This window comes from Pteronotus mesoamericanus, unplaced genomic scaffold (assembly GCF_021234165.1).
Source record: "Pteronotus mesoamericanus isolate MK-2021 breed Mesoamerican mustached bat unplaced genomic scaffold, CSHL_Meso_final scaffold_36, whole genome shotgun sequence".
Classification (NCBI taxonomy): Eukaryota; Metazoa; Chordata; class Mammalia; order Chiroptera; family Mormoopidae; genus Pteronotus; species Pteronotus mesoamericanus.
In genome coordinates this window covers 15,663,479-15,680,562 of record NW_026555313.1, presented here as the reverse complement: position 1 = coordinate 15,680,562, position 17,084 = coordinate 15,663,479, and the positions used below count along the sequence as shown (strand labels likewise).

The 17,084-nt window shown below is 41.7% G+C and overlaps 1 protein-coding gene across 1 annotated transcript in view; it reads right to left on the bottom strand.

Annotated features, from left to right (window-relative positions):
• Window positions 1-8,073: 8,073 nt before the first annotated feature.
• Window positions 8,074-17,084, bottom strand: part of POU2AF2 (POU class 2 homeobox associating factor 2) — a 32,202-nt gene continuing 23,191 nt past the window's right edge. The window contains exons 3-5 of the mRNA XM_054592254.1: window positions 12,466-12,508; window positions 9,789-10,090; window positions 8,074-8,567 (exon numbers count right to left, since the gene is read on the bottom strand). Coding sequence (XP_054448229.1) covers window positions 8,166-8,567; window positions 9,789-10,090; window positions 12,466-12,508 — 747 coding nt within the window. The 3' untranslated portion in view covers window positions 8,074-8,165. The remainder of the gene's footprint in view (window positions 8,568-9,788; window positions 10,091-12,465; window positions 12,509-17,084) is intronic.

Below are 17,084 nucleotides of genomic sequence, written 5' to 3'. Positions count from 1 at the left end.
GGGCACCAGAAAAATACCTGAATGCCCTCAAATGTGTCTGACTCAGGGTGCAGCCTAAAGTGATGGGGGATCGGGGCTCCCTGGGAGTGACAAGATACGAGAGTCTATAACTGGGTAGGAATTGCTTGGCAGCTGGAGCCTTATCTCTGGTGGAGGGGACTAGGACTGGGAACACCTGAGGTGGCACCTGACCGTGGAGGGCAGGGCAGTGTGTGCTTGTTTCCAGCCCAGCTGGAATCTAACAGCTTCTGGAGCCTCTTTCTCCAAACGCCTCTGAGCCTGTGTCCTGAGTTTCCCTGCTGGAAGTCAGGCTGCAGACCAGACTCAGGAAGAGGGGAAGAACACAAGATCAAGGGCCCCTATTCCCTTTTACCCTGCCCTGCCCTGCCCTGCCCTGCCCTGCCCGGCCTGAGCACTATTCCTTTTGCAGGAACGGTGGCCAAAGCATGGAATTGGATGGTGTCTTGTCCTAATAGCTTTTCCCACTATTTCTTTTTTTCTTTTGTCATTTACCTTTTTGTTTTATAATTTTTTTGGTTTGCTTCTAAAAATCTTCCTCTTTTTCATTTGGCTTCTATTTTTTAAGTTTCTTTTTGTCTGCCTTTTGCTGCTTTTCTCCATTTCTTGCCTGCATTGCATTTTGTTTTGTTTTGTTTTTTCCCCTCCCTGGCTCCCTGTGTGTGTCTGTTTTCCTCTATTCTGAGGTGCTGCCTCATTTTTTCAGGCTGTCTCATTTCTAGCCTTTCCTTTCACATAGAGATGGACAGGGATGGCAGGAAGCCATAGTGTTCCCTTGGCAACGTCACTGAAGTTGATGCTGATGGTTGTCTCCTCTGTGGGGACAGCAGGCAGCACTGGATAAGAGATGAGCTCCTTGGAAATCACAGGGTCTTTAAGGACAGTGGAGACCTCTCTGTCCTTCCACCAGTAAACCTCTGCCTGAACCATGGCAGCAGTTCTGGGGGCTTGTATGTTGGCACCTGCTGCTGGAATGGGTGTTCCAGTGTGGTTGCTGGCCAGCAATTCCAGCCAACTGGGTTTCCTCAGACCTGAGCCCTATTTTGAGAAAGAAGTCCCCATTTTTTAGCCCAATATTAAGGATTTTTAGTTCCTGCTGTTACTATAATTGAAAGGCCCCAGCTCAGGTATTCAAGAGCCAAACACTATGCTTATGGGCATAAGGGAGAATCCTTTCAAATATATCCTGTGAATCCTTTATAGACCTGCATGTGCCATGAGACCTGGAACAACCAGGTCTGCCCTGAGACTCCACAGACGGGTGTTTCTCACAAGAGACTTTGAAAAGTTGTCATTTATTGAGTGTTGATTGGATGCCAGGTACTATATGGTATAGTCTCCTTATCTCAGAAGGGGAGGAGTAGGCACAGAGGGGTAAACAACGTGCTCAGGATTATTGGTGCCATAAATGGCAGGATTGGGAATCAAATTTCATATATCTGATGCTAAAGACTTTCCTCTTAACTATCATTGCTGTCTTCCTGATCTTTTGTAGCACAGGCTTTCAAACTTTTTCAACTTCAACACGCAGTAAGAATTCCATTTTGCATGTTCACATACTGTATCAATAACAGTATCTACATATTTATAAAACTTTTCATGAGACAGTGTATACCTATGCATATGAGACACTGAAATTTTTTATTCTAGTCCATCTTTTCCATTTCATTCTGTATATGAAAAATCTATGTTGGCTGGGAGTAACTAAGGTAATTTAACAGCCCACTAATGTGTTGTGACTAACGGTGGAAAAATACTGCCAATAGGACATGCAGACATACATGTCTGTGTTGTGTACATGGAAGTGTTTTGGTTGCTATCTCTTTTACTATCAGGGTATGTGAAGAGACCAAGGTGGTGTAGCATACTGACTTGAGCGTATTCTGTTAGCACGGCACACCGGAACCCAAAGAATAGGCTGGCTAGAAGGGAGGGTGAGCTGTTATTTTTGGTAATTACAGTTTGTGCTTCTCAGACTGGGAACTTCTTCCCTCTTGCTGGGGACACTGCCATCTCTAGGGTGTCCTGATAATCATTTGGGGGTCTTAATACAAGGCTGAAAAATATTGTGGGGTTTCAACAGCTTTAACAGGCTCACTTGCTTAACAATATAACATAGGGTCCAGATGTTTGCATGTTGGAAAGAATTTTTAAGGTGCTGAGACACAGTCTTTTTACAATATCCTTGCTGGTGGTTGTCCAGCCTCCGGCTCTCTCTGGTGCTAGCGGCACTGCTGACCCAGAGTAGCCAAAGAAATGAGAGCTCACTATTTCTCAGGCAGCCTGTTCTACTATTAGACTGCTTTAAATAGAATGATCATTGATCAAGCCAAAAGCCAATTAGGTATTACCTGAGCACCACCTATGTACCAGGCATGGTATCAAGAACTAGGAATGCAAAGATAGGTAAGTCCTGCTTTCTGTCATTAACTGCTCTGTGAGTAACATGAAATAACTGCTTCCTACTTCCACACTCCTGATTCTCCTCTAGGGGTTTGTTTGGTCATTCATTCATTCATTCATTCAGCATATACTGATTATCTACTCTGACCAGGCCCAGTGCTAAGACTGAAAAAGGTATCATGCCCATCCCCAACCCAAAGCTTTTATTTTCTAGTTCTTCACATTATATAGTTTTCCAGATTTCTGGGCCACTGAGCTCAGAAACCCTTTAGTTTGTCATTGACCTTCATAAAGTCACTCAGCATGAAGAATAATGAAAATAGAATACATTTCTTTTTAAAGTTTCAGGTGAACTATTTTGACGCAATTTTTAGCAGTCTTTTGTATGTAAACAACATTGCAGAACACTCTGTTTTTCCCCCAAAGTAGATTTTACTGAATTTCGACATGAATATGAAAAGGCTTTCAGTGTAAGGAAAAGGGGGAGTTTATTCTCTTCAAATTTGACTACAGCTCTAAACTCTATACATGCAAAGTTCTTTTGTCATTTTGACTTTGGGATACTGTTGTTAAACCTTGTGGGAAATACCAAGTTCCAAAAACATGGAGGAAATAAGTAATTACTGGGCCCAGAGTGAATGTTTGGTCCATATGAAAATGACCAGAAAGACTATTAGGTAGAGGTTATTTAATGATTTGTGGTAAGTCAGTCTCTTCTCATAAAACATATTCAAAGTTTTAAGTTTTCCTTCAGAGACTGCTATAGGGAATGAGTATTTGATAATTTATCATTCAAATAAGGGAAATACCATCAAACACTGCTTGAAAAGTTCATCTTCTACTCAAAACATTTAGTAGTCGATATATGTCATAAAACATACCTAAAGATTACCATGATAAAAGCCTATGAATATTAAAATATAACACAGTTGATATAATATAGTTGGGTTTCATTTATGACCAAGTTAATTTATTTAGCAATAAACTTTTGGATTATTCCACTCAAGATATCTGGTTATGGAGAAGGTTAGTAGGGATATCTATCAATTTTCCTAATGCAAAAGAGCTAATTCTTTGGTATTATTTGTTTTGTCCACCTTTTTTTCCTTTTGGAACTTCTAAAATTTTTTGCAGTTCTCTCCTCTTAACTTGTACTGACAAAGATATTGCATATTGCAAACCCGCACATCTTATTTATCAACAGTTATGATTAGAGGACACTTGTATATCAATTATCAAAAATAACATTGTATCATTTACAGATAATTATAGATGATTTTTCCCCCCACTATTTATTTAGTTTGATCTTTGGGGGGTTCTAGTTCCTGATGTATTTTTCATATTTGTTTTAATCACACTGCAGATGATACCAAACATTGAGTAACTTTTATTTATAACACTTCTTAACATTATAATACATATGGACACGGAAGGAATATATAAACATTTTCCTGTTTTACTTCAAATCTTCAGTAATTTTTCTTCTAAGAGACATGTAAAAATACTAAATTAATTTTTAAAAATATATTACCACCAAAGCCTAATATCCAATACCGTCAGCATTTGCAGGGCATCACTAGTGTTAAATCCTAAACATGTTGGGGAAGAGTTGCCTGAGAGAGTTGTCACCCACAAAATCAGGGTCTAAGTAGTTATTCATCTTTGTAGTATAATTTTAGTTCAATTTAACAACGATTTTTCTGAGCTTCTACAATATACTGGACACTAAGCCAGATACTGGAGACACGTTGCTGAGCCATTCATGACTCCACCCCTCGATGAGTCTCGTGAGAGAATCACTCTTCCTCTGGAGTGTAGGATTCTGTATATAAGCTCTCTAGAGTCAATAATTATTGAGCTTGGTGTATAAGAGGAACAGTGTCATGTTGCTTTGAATAGAGAGTATACTTGATACAGAACTCAGTAATAGAACCTAAAGAAAATATAATTTTGGTGTGTGATTGGTAGAATCACTGTAATGTAAAGTGCCTTAAACCTAGGATATCGATTTTTTTCAGTTCTTTTTTTAAGTTTATTTTTTATTGACATATAGTTGGCATACAATATTATATTAATGTCAGGTGTACAACATAGTGATTCAATATTAATATACCTTACAATGTGATCACCGTAAGTCTAGTACCCACTGTCACCTTGCAAAGTTATTACAATATTATTGACTATTTTCCTATTATATCCCCATGGCTTATTTATTTTATAACTGGAAGTTTGTACTTCCTATTCTCCTTCACCGTTTTCTTCCATCTGCTCCCACCCCCACCCCCCTGCTCCAGTAACCATCAGTTTGTTCCCTGTATCTATGAATCTGTTTCTGTTTTATTGTAGTTCTTTAAATATAACTAATGTTTCACTTCTTATGAATGTATTATTTAGATTTACATATTGAATAGTGGGTCACAAAGCTACTAATAATACTTTTATATATATTAGGTATGTATGTATGCAAATGTATATTTTACTAGCAGGTTAGTAACTCTCTTCCCCCTGTGAAATTTCTTGTAGTGGACTCTAGTACCGAAGTAATAGAGTACTTCTTCCCCACTTCTTCCCCTACCACAATAGTACAACCGTACTGTGTTGTTCTCTGAGCTGTAGCAAGTCATAATGCTCATTTAGGAGCATTTATTAAATAAACAAGGTAAAGATGTGGTTTTCTTCTCTCATTCTTAGAGTTTGTATAACATACAAAGAGACACACAAACACTTTCAACTACTACTGTAATGTCTGTTTCCAGTGACTTATGGAGGATTGTTTATATTGCAGGTTTGCATAGGCAAACTTTGCTTTCAACTTCTTTTTGATACTATCATCTAGTAAGCTTTCATAAGTAGCTTGAACTTGACGTCATTACCTCTGCTTAATCTTCAAGGACCTGAAAGAGATGGTGTCTTGAACCCAAACTCTCTGATTTTCTCTGGCTTCCCCAGGAAAGCAGTGAGTGGGAGCACAGCAGGTTCAGGAAGATGAGGGAGGGAGAATGCACATTTTGTCCTTATGTTGTCATTGTGCACTGTTTTGAAAAGATGCAGTTAGTCCCTGGCATGCAGCAGGAAATGGAGAGCAGTCCTATGGGAAATGGGATAGGGAAGTATAATTAATTTCCCTGTCATAATGTTATAGCTTGTTTTCACTTTTTAGCAAAGTATTGTAAATTCCTAGAACAATAAAACAGAACTAAATTAGCATACGTAATATAAAAACACACTGTCAAACTAAAACAGAATTCTTAAAAGTCATTTACATGTGAAATAATTAGGACTACTCCCCACCCCCATGCCCTTTAGGCTAGATAATGTAAGTGGATTCTAGATAGAATGTAGTCCTGTGTATGTCTCCTTTTTTATAAATTAATTTTGTCAGTCACAATGAAATGGCTTGGATGCTTTAGGAAGAATTCAGGGACCCCTGGTTGCTGAGCAGTACTTATCTGACAGCCAGTATGTCCTCTGGTTATGAAGGGATGAACATGATGCATGAGAAGATGACAGCGAACTAAGAGAAGTGAGCATGCCCACTATTTGGCATTATAACCAAACAGAAGTTGAAGTGATGTAGAGATATACTTATGATTTACAAAGCCATTCTTGTGTATGCTGCTTAGTAACAGGTGTTAAACAGATAACTGCTATTATAAATCTTGTACAACCAATCTAGAAAAATGACTTTGAGACCCTGATGAAGACCCCTAAATCTATAGAGAGGACCAGTGCTCCTCTTTCTGATGCAGGAATCTGCTGTCCCAGAAGTGAGTGACACTGGATGACAGCTGGCTCTGCCACAGATACTGGGAACCAGGACTGCTGTCTCAGGTCTCAAATCTCAGTGGACTGAAAGGGCAGCTATCTTTCCCACAGTAGAATTTGCTCCCAATCCATTGAAGAGCAAACACTGAGCAAAATAAAGATCAGGGGGTGAAAAGGAGGGCAGGAGGGAAGGAGTAGGGTAGGGGACCCGGGAAAGGGCAGCCCCGCAGCCGAGGGGCACTGATGCACTTAGACCTGCTCCTGCAGGGGTGCTCCCCCAGGACGGTGCTGAGAGGTGTGAGGTAAAGGTAGTCACTATCCAAGCATTTCAGTGGTAGTTTGTACGTTAGGAGTGTGTTTGCTTAACCAGAAAATACTCCTGAAGGCTTGGAGAAGGAGTAAGTTCAATTACTCACTTCTAAGTGTTGATCAATGTCTTCATTTGATATTCTAGACTGCTCCCCAGCTGAGGTAGAGCATGGGATGCTGTCACTAGGGAAGTGATGGAGACTCTTGAGGGGCTTTGGACAGCCAGGTGGAAAACGAGAGCATTGGACCCCTAGGAGATGGAGGGAAAAGGCATTGCATCAGCAGGGACCAGATGGGTCAGAAAAATGTGTTAAGAGAATAAAGGAAGGTGGTGTAAGAAGATAAGAGGAGGGTGTGGGTGTAACCTGTGGTCTGTGATCCGTGCATTGCAAAGTGGAAGTGTGTGAGAGGCATTCAGATGGCCTAGAGATGGGCACACTGCGTGGTGGAAATTACTCTGGGAACTTGATTGGCAAAGGCATCCACACCAATCAAACTTGCATGAAAGAGATGACTGCCTCAGATGTCAGTTCCTTCTTCATACATAGAAAGAGCTGTGCAATTCTGACCAATGAGCCATCAACAAGGTCTCCCTTTAAATGGGAGATGTTATGTGTAATGCCACTGGCCCACACCTGACAATATATTGTCCTTCAAAGTCCCTTTGCTTCATGGTGTTCTCTTGTCTGCTCTTCCTTGCCGACAGTTCAGCCCTGCTCTCTGTATTTTCTTCACAATGCATTTGTTCTTATTTGATCACCGAATGCCCATTTTACTAATTCACTCTGATAACTGTAGGTTTATTCCATCAGAGAGACAACCTGCAGCTAAATTGTGGCAACCATTGATCAACATATGTTTGGCCTTTATTGTATTTTGCATTAGTCTAATTTATGGACATTTTGGGCTTTAGGGAAGAGTCAAAACTAAATATTTCTGCTGCCATAGTCTCCTGACCTCATCCTATTTTAACGACAATAAAGCATTCATATATGGTGATATGTTTGTTACTGGTCCTTTACAAGCTGCTGTAAGTAGAGAAATGTATATAACAAATGCTTAATGCTTTAAAGTCCCATGGTATAAAATGGGGTAGTTTTATGTGCCTTGATCTACATTGTATCCTATGCGTCCTCTTTACTACAGAACACACGCAGTGACAGCTGGGTTGGGAGCGGGGAGGTCGGGGAGTGGGAGGACTGAGCACAACGGGGAAAGGGCTCATGGGCATGGGCAACAGGGTGGTGACTTCTGGGGGGAGGGTAGTATAAGGGGACTAAAGGGTAATGGAAAAATACAATAAAGATCAAATAAAAAAGAACAGAAGAATAAGTATGTTTTATGGATCTGTATAAACTTTTTAATGTAATTTAAGGAAAAAGAAACTAGTGCCAAAAATGATACTTCAAAGATAACAGAAGATTTCGAATGCATTGGGTTACTCAAGTTCCAAAAAGACCTCATTGTCAGGTTTTCTCATTAGTATATGGTCCCTGATAAGTTGAGGAATATTACAAATAAATTCCATTGTCCATTAACAAAGGGTGGTATAATGGCTTATCTTGAAAATCCAGTTCTGAGTGAGCTGCCACACCAAAAACAATCTGTGGAATATAGAATCCAAGTTAAAAAAAAAAACAAAAAAGGATAGAAGCTCTTTGGTGCACCCCTCAGTAAGCTCTCCGGCATTCGTATGACCCCCACACCATGTTCCCATCTTCTTTGGTCCATGGAGAAGGGTCCTGAAGGGCAGAGACATCTGTCCCCTCATCTGGGGAAAGGGGCACCGCCTTGGGTGGTAGGTCGTTGGACATCGCTGTGAAAGTGGTGAAAGGGTATGGGGGTGGGGTGGGGTACCCTGGTGTGTGATACAGATCCTCCAGTGCATGCAACGAGTAGGACTGAGCCCCAGCCACAGGGCCCCCCCAGCCGGAGCTCCTGTGCTGGGCGGTGCTCCCCGACTCCAGCTGGGAGAGGCAGCTCATGCTGGCTGGCAAGGTCTGCAGGGCATCGGTGGGCCCAGGGTCCAGCTGGCTGAGGCCATCTGGCACTGTCTGCTCCCATGAGTCTCTCTGAGGAGAAAGGAAAGGTCACTGGGGTTAGTCATTAGATGATACTCTGATGTGGACAGAGTTCCTCCCCGACATGGGGTGCTGCTGGACCACCATCTCTGCTGTCTGAAGCCTCCTTACCAGGCAGCTTTTCCCTCTGGTGACTGATACCAGCAGTGAAGGTTTTAGCTCCCTTCTTGCTCCAGAATTAGGTTCTCTGTATGTATTAAGATTCCTTTCCCCAGAGAACAACATTAAATGAGTGAAATGTGAGAATAATAAGGTAAACATCTGTAGAGCATTTTGACATTTACAATGCACCATATCTTGCATTCTCTTTGAAATCCTCAGTGCGAGGTGTCCTGGAATGCCCTTTCCACAGTGGGGGGCGGGCGAGCAGCCCCTGGAAGGACTGGGCCTTTGGGTGGGCCGGGAAGGCCCCTGCTCTGGTCAGCAAAGATGTAGGGATCTCCTTGGCTTGGAGCTGGAAAGATTTGGGGTTCAACTCACGGCTGTGACACTTCCTAGCTTCCTGAGCACTTCACTTTTTTTATAGTAAAATAGGGCTTTACTAATGATACCCTGGGATGTTGCAAGTAATAAATGAACAAAGGCACATAAGAGACCCTGACTGGAGTAGGTACACAGTAATGTTAATCCCACCCCACCCCTCCTCCACCCTCCTTTTGTCTAAAATTCTACCTTTAGAGAGATTCATTCTTTTGTGGTTGAAGGCTTTACAGTTTTCTAGAAGGAGGGTGTTAGTGTTCTTCAGATCTTTATGAACTCCACTTTGGAAGGACAGAGAGTGAACAAGGTTCTATAGGATAGAGATGTGTGGGGAGAGGAGGGGGATTACAGCCTAACCTTATCTGAGATTTAACTCCATAGCTCTTTCCTTCCTCTGGAAGACCTGACGGGAGACCATCTGGCCAAACCAGCAGGGCACTAACCAAGCGGATATAAATCCGGCCTTGTTAGTCATCCCCGCCCAAGCCCCCGGGTAGACCCTCCTCCTGTCGTGGGTGGCACGGATCTTTGAGGGAGGAAGGCTCCTCTGGAGAGTGCCCCGGCAGAGCTGGCTGTCCTGGCGTCTCGCGGGGCAGGTGCACAACAGCCTCAGGGGTCTCCAGGGCCAGCCAGGCCTGGCTTTAACCTGGCTGCCTCAAGCGCTTGGGCGGGCGGGACCGCCTGAGCCCTGATCTTAGTGACCCCCTAACCGTGGAATATCTACACACTCACCAGCACGAAGTGTGTGGGGTCGCTGGGGAACGGGGGCGACAGGAGTGGCGGCAGGGGCGAGGCACCCAACAGAGGGCCTGCGCTGGTGGGCATCAGGGCCGGCGGGCGGTGGTCCCCATAGGGCTCCGGGAAGTAGGAATCCAGGAGGGTGGGGTGGCTCTGCCCCGTGGACGATTCACAGGGCAAGGGCTTCGCCACGCTGGGGGTGCAGAGGTCGTTTGTAAATTGTTTGATGTTGTGGAAGTCGGAGTCAGATAGGAAAGATCTCCTCACACCATAGTAACCTGACATGACCGGTGAACCTGTTGCCAAATGAAAAGCAAACAAGCAAACTTTTCCTCTTAAGAAAGTCAGGGCATCTCTGTTGCAACTCAGTCCCTCCATCTGTGAAATGATGTTACTAACGCACGTGTCACATCAAAGCTAACATTTAAGTAGATAAATGCCTTGAAAGTGTTAAATACTGTTGTATTACCTCTTATCTGGTCCAGCTCAAGTAACGATATGTTTCAAGTTCACTCGGCCTTTGGGGATGAATTCACTTTAGGTGGTGCAATAACTGTTCAATCGTTCACTCACTCAACATATATTCACTGTGCACCTTCTAAGTGTCAGGCACCCGTGCTAGGGCAGGGTTGGGCTTAAAGAGATAAGTAAGTTGACATTTACAGTGTATCCAATGAAGTAACTTCCTCACAGCCTCGGAGCTCTGTCCTCATATACACAGCACCATTAATAAGAGGCTGTTTCTAGGCCTATTATTTGAGATTCACTATCTCTAGGTAAGGTGATACTATAACCTCACCCCAATTCCGAGGCAAGTTGTATTCGTCTAATCCTTTGTATACTGACGAACTTTTGACACCGCGTCTGGCACCTAGCAGGCACAGTTTGCTTGTTTTGGAATGCTAGGGTTTCTCTCTGCAGCCAAGTTAGGGGAAGAACCACAAAAGAATATTTCCTGGCTTTGAGGGGTCTCGTGTTATTTGCTGCCCTCTTGTGGCCATGATTGGGTACTGCAAGTTTGGGAAGAGAAGGCCTGGCACAAAGTTGTTTCCCTTGGGGAAAATAGAGGGAGAAGCTGAAACTGAGAAAAGTTTTTAAGGTAAGGCGAGTGAAATGGACCCAGAAGAGAAAAGGCGTGTTTGCTAAAAAGCTTCCTGACGCTGTAGTTCAGCTGTAGCAGGAGACACATTTGTTCGGGGGCAGGGGAGTCAAAGCCAGTAAAATAGTTTCCAGCTGGTGGTGGGTGTGGCCTCATTAGCAAAGACCTACACCTCCAGGCCACCAAAGGGCTGAACTGGGAGGAGAAGGCAGATGCTTCACTCTCTTGCCTTTCTCCAACCAGTGGACCATTTCTGAGCTTTGCTCCTGCCCACTGTTCTGCAGGGGAGAAGTCAGATGCATCCTGTCCCTCACGTCATGACTCAGTCTTATGTTACTCTACACACACAGCACTTTGGCCCTTGTCACGCGATGCGGCCCTTCATGTTACGCTCACTACTCTTTCACCTGAGTTACCATTCTCTTTCCTACACGCCCCATGGGGGCAGAGCTTATGTCTTATGCATTTTCTGTAAATCCAGTATTTTATTATTTTGCTCAACAATTATATATAAATTTATTCATTCATCCAGAAGAAATCAAAAGCCCTTGTCGAAACTTACAGCACAAAATTTATAACCCCAAACTTCTAATCTGCTCATGAATTTGAAAGCTGCTATTAGGGGTTTTACGATAAGCATACTTCCTTAGAAAAAAATCAGAGCAAATGAAAATTAATATCAATACATGAGGTCTGTTTAATACCACAGATTTATGTCCACAGGAGTTGTTAAGGCTAAGAACAGAATAAAGACTATGTAAACAAGGCTCCCAGGTATTATGTCTGTGTTTCCAAGTTTCAAATAAAAGTAACCATAAAGAAAAAAACTTTCTGCTCTTTTAGGTATATAATTCTTTTTCTCCTTAAAAAGAAAAAGAATAATTGTAGATGGGAAGAGAAGATACAGAAACGTTTCTCTTATAAAAGGGAGCAGAATCCAGGGACAATAAATGTGATTGGGAAGTTCAACGTAGAGACATTCAGACATGTAGACCTTCTTCTGCTCTTATTTCTTTCCCTTACCCATCTCTGAAGGTTACTAAAATTACTGAGCAAGACTATGCCACTTCTGAGTTTGGGATCTGGAAAGAATGCATGTGTGCACATATGAGAGTGCCAACCACTGACGTCAGCCATGCCCCCTTTTTGTCCTTACAGGACTGTTTAATAAGATATATGTGTTGAAGTGAATCCAAGGTGCCTAGCTCAGTGCCTGGCATATAGAAAGCACTCATTCAATGACAGTTTCCTCATCTGCCCAGGTCTCTCTGTGCGCTAAGGCAGGTGCATAATCCAGAGAATTTTGGGATTATGGTCCCAGAGTTTTAGACATTTGAAAATTATATCAAGAGCCTAAATGCCATTCATTGCTTTTGCCCAATAAACTTCTGCCAGGCAAGTGATCAAAAGGCTGCCTTCAGGACAGAATGAATTCTAAATTCAAGAAAGACTGAATTAAAGGAGCAGCATTTTGAATGTGCTGTAGGACAGTTACCGAAGAATGGAAGCCCCAGTGCCCTATTTATACACCACAGGGCGTGAGCGCATTGCTCGTTGGCCTGATGTACCCACCTGGCATCTGGATGAACGGAGACGGAGGGGAGCCGACACTGCCCTGCAAGGAAAAGACAGCAAGTGTTTCCTTCTTTAGTTGCACATTTGGATAAAAAAAGAGATCAGGAATATATTTTACAAGCTTTATTTCCTGATACTGAAAAAAAAAAAAAAGAAGGTTATTCGGATGGGTAGAGTGGTGGGAGTCAATTGAGAACCAAGTTTTACAAGGGACAAAGAGAAACCAAAGTTTTAGATTCTAGTAAACATGCCATAAAACATTGGCTAGATGAAATGGAATAATTAATCCTTTGTTTTTAACTGCTTACAATTAATATCCGTCAAATATACAGTAAGTATCTATCTATCTATATCTGCCTGTCTGTCTATCTACATTTCTTGGCATTTGGCTTCAGCATTGAATGGCTACTTTTTTACTACCTGCCTCCATGTAGAATTGAAATGCCACCAAGGGTTGGGACCTTATCTGTGCCTTGTGTTCAGTACCCAGATCAGAGTGTGGTTCATAGTAAACACCATACAAATATATAGAATAAACATACAATCCTCAAAGCCACAGTGTAGTGAGCAAGGGAGGTTGGGGATGTTGTCAGTTGAATTAAATGTCCAAAAAGATATACTGAAGTCCTTCTTAATCCTTAGTACCTGTGAACATGACCTGATTTGGGAAGAGAAAATTGAAGATGTACTAGGTAAATTAAGACGAAGTCGCACTGGATTAGGGTGGGCCTTAAATGCAACATGACTGGCGTCCATAGAAGAGGAGAGAGACGCAGGCACAGAGAGGAGAAGGCCACGTGAAGACAGAGGCAGAAATTTGAGTGGTACAACCTCAAGCTCAGGAACACCAAGGATTGCCAGCAACCACCAGAAGCAAGGACGAAGCAAGGAAGGAGGCTCCCTTAGAGCCTTCAGAAGGAACCTGACCCAGTTGACACCTTGATTTTGGATTTCCAGTCCCCATAACTGTGAGAAAATAAGTTTCTGTTGTGTTAAGCCATCCCGTTTGTAGATTTGCTACTTCAGCCCTAGGAAGCTAATACAAGGAGTGATCGATGGTGAAGTAGACAGTTGACTGCAGTGTGAGAGAAGTGGCAGGATCTGGGGCAGATGCGGGGAGGAGGGTGCTGAAGCAGGTATTAGGGGTCGGTGGGGGGGAACAGCACCTCCTGGGGAAGTGATACCTACGCTCACTTCTGAAGGGAAGTGTGCCCAGATGTATAGATGTATATTAAAATATACAAATGCAAATCTGGATTCAAGATGCTCTAGGAGCAAAGTTAAGTGGAAACTGTAGCTGTTTTAAAAGTTAAGAGTCCTCAATATCCAGCTCCAGTTCTGTGGATCTGAGCTCTTAGTTTGCTCTGACCCTCACAGTCCACATAGACTCTCAAGTGTGGAAGAGACTTTTATAGAGAGTCTCATCCAACCACCCACTCAATGCTGATATCCTCTCCATAATAACACTGGGTGTATTTAGCATCTAGTGATAAAGAAATCCGCACCCCCTGAGAAAGCCCATTTCTTCTTTGGAGACCTCTGTTACAGACATCTGGCTGAGAAGAGTTGCATTATTAATCCTAAGGTCTTTGTCCATACATAGTAAAATTAACCCTTCTTCCATCACAGCCCTTCAAATATTTGAAGGCAACCCATCATTTTCCAGAGTCTTAATCAGTTTGGGCTGTTACAGAAAGTGCTGTGAACTGGGTGGCTTAACATTTCTCAATAACAACAAACATTTCTCCCAGTTCTGGAGGCTGGAAGTTTGAGATCTGTCAGTGAGAAGCTTAAGATATTGTTTGTAGTCTTTGTTAAAAATGCAAGGTAAAATTTTACGGGTAACTATAAAGAATGGGAATAAAGGCTAGAAGTCTGAGATCAGGGTGGCAGGATGGTTGGATTCTTTGTGAAGGCTCTCTTTCCTGATTTGCAGATGTTGGCCTCTCTGTGTGTCTTCCTGTGTTGGAAGAGGGATCATCTTTCTGATGCGTCTTTTCTTATTAGCACACTAATCCCATCCTTAGAGCTCTACCTTCACAATATAATTACCTCCTAGAGGCCCCATCTCCAAAGACCATCACACGGACAGTTAGATCTTTAACACATGAATTCCGGAGGGACACAAACATTCAGTTCACAGCACCAACCTGGAATTCTATCTTCTCCAGGTAAAATAGCATCTAATCACTCAGAAGTAGCACAATACTTAAGAGTGGAGACATTGGAACCAGAGTGTCTGTGTTGGAATCCCAGCACTTCCTCTTATTAGCTGTGTGATCTTAGGCACAAGAAGATTCAATGAGATCATATATGTCAAGCACTTAGAATAGAGTAAGCAGGACATAAATGTTAGCTATTATCATTCAAATTTATTCTTATGTTCCTTCAAACCTAAGATATATTTCTCTAAACAAGTTCTAATTTATGTGTTTTCCTGTTTAATAAGTTAACACCTTTAAGTGGCAGAAGGGAATCTATGGGGTCAGAGGTTGAGTGTAGATCAGGTGCTTCGTACGGAAAGGAAAAAAGGCAGTGATTATTTCAGGAAGCGCATTTCTGCAATCTTGTCTAGCATTTCCTTTCAATTTCTAGCTCTGTCTGGCTGGGTCTTTTGCTGAAGGCCTGTGCCAAGGCACATACGCTCTGGCTTCTCCTGCCTAAACCTTCTTTCTGCACGTGAGTAGGGTGTGGCAGCGTGGTGGCTGTCCTGGTGCTGCCTGGGGTGACATCCCATTGCTCTTCTCCCACCTCTTCTCCCTGGTAAGTTGCTCTGGCCAAGGCTGGGGCCAGGAGGAAGGCCGCTGTGAGACCCACTACCCGTGTCCAATTCGGTAGATGTAAGTGCCTATTGTCCCCTCAGCATCTTCAGCTATTTTATCATCAGATAGCATGGCTGTGCCTCTGGCCTCTACGCAAGGCATGGATGCAGCTCCACCTACGCTGCCATGGCCCCTTCAGCTTTGGATGTCTCTGCTGTAAAAGCATTCCTCACTTTCTTTCCCACCACCAGCAATCTCCAGAATCTTCTTAAATTCCTTTTCCTTCTTCTGCCCATGTTTAATTACTACTGTGGAATTCCCAGCACTGTATCCTCCCCAATCCAATTTTAATACCTTAAGACTGTACAGTTTTCACAGTCACCAGTGTGGTTGATTTTATTTATTACATGATCAAAAGAAACCTCCTGTGTTCATTTCTCCTACCCAATTTTTCTCTCTACGTGCTGTGAAAAGAAAACTACTTCCATTCCTATTATGGTTACCCATAAAATTTTACCTTGTATATTTAACAAATACTACAAACTGTCTTAAACCTCTCACTGACGAACAAGGTTGTTAGAACATAACTCTTACTATTGCTCTCCTAATTTATATGTGTACATTTTCTTCCATTTCAGCTAGTTTCTTTTTATTAAACTTACACAAATTAGACATTGTAATTATCATTTTATTACATTAACCTGCATTAGATTTACTTACATATTCATCATTTTCTTTGCTTGCTCTTCTAGACTTTCCCCCTAGATTTACTTTTCCTTCTAAAGTGGCAGTTTTCAGCATTTTCATCTCATTGCACATGTAAACTAATTACTAAAGTTCTGTGGCACAGCAAAATATATACATTTTTTGCTGATCTGACAAAAAATAAGTATAATTTTGATTTATTCACACCAAACAACTGTTGTTGTGTTGGCTGTTGTCATATTTTTATTTGACAGTCTCAAGCAAGAGAGGTCAGTGCTCCCAAATAAACAGGCAGGTATTGCATATTTTAAAAATTCTTGAGGCACACCAGTTGAAAATTGCTGTTCTAAACTAAAATTTTAGAACATTCTTTTTATGAAGGTGGTATTGGTGGTAAACTTTCAGTTTTATTTACCTGCAAATATCACCTCTTTTGCCTTTGTGTTTGAAACATAATATTGCTGGGTTCACAATTGCAACTTTGTAGTTATTCTACTATTGACACATTAAAGATATCACTCTATGATTGGCTTCCATGATTGCTACTGAGACAAGCTCACGTTCATTCTTGGTACAATCTTTTCTTTCTGAGTGCGTTTTAATATACTCCAATTGTCTTTAAGATTTTTCAAGTTTACCTCATTTTTTCTAGAGGTAGATTTTTAAAAATTTATTCTGCTTGGTATAGGATGTACTTTGTGTGTCTGAGGAATTATGTGCTTCCTAAATTCTGGAAAAGTTCCATCTATCCTCTCTTTAAAGATTGCCTTGTTTGTACTATACCTATTCTCTCCTGCTGGGATTCTGTTTAGATGAATGCGAACCCTTTTATTTTTATATTCCATATCCCTTACCCTCTCCTTTGTTTTTCTACATTCATGATCCTCTGTTTTATATTTTGGTATAGATTAGTATAGATTTCTTCAAATCTGCATCCAGTTCACTTATTCTTTCTTCAACTGTAGTTTGCTGTTTAACTCATATATTGAGTTTTTAAAAGTATAAATGATTACATTTTTCCATATCTATAAGTTCCATTTGCTTTTTAAAAAATATGCTTGGTAATTTTTTTTGAGTCTAGTTGAGTGTTCATTTATTAAGTTATTGGTAATTCTAATACCTGAAAGTTCTTGGAATTTAAATATATTA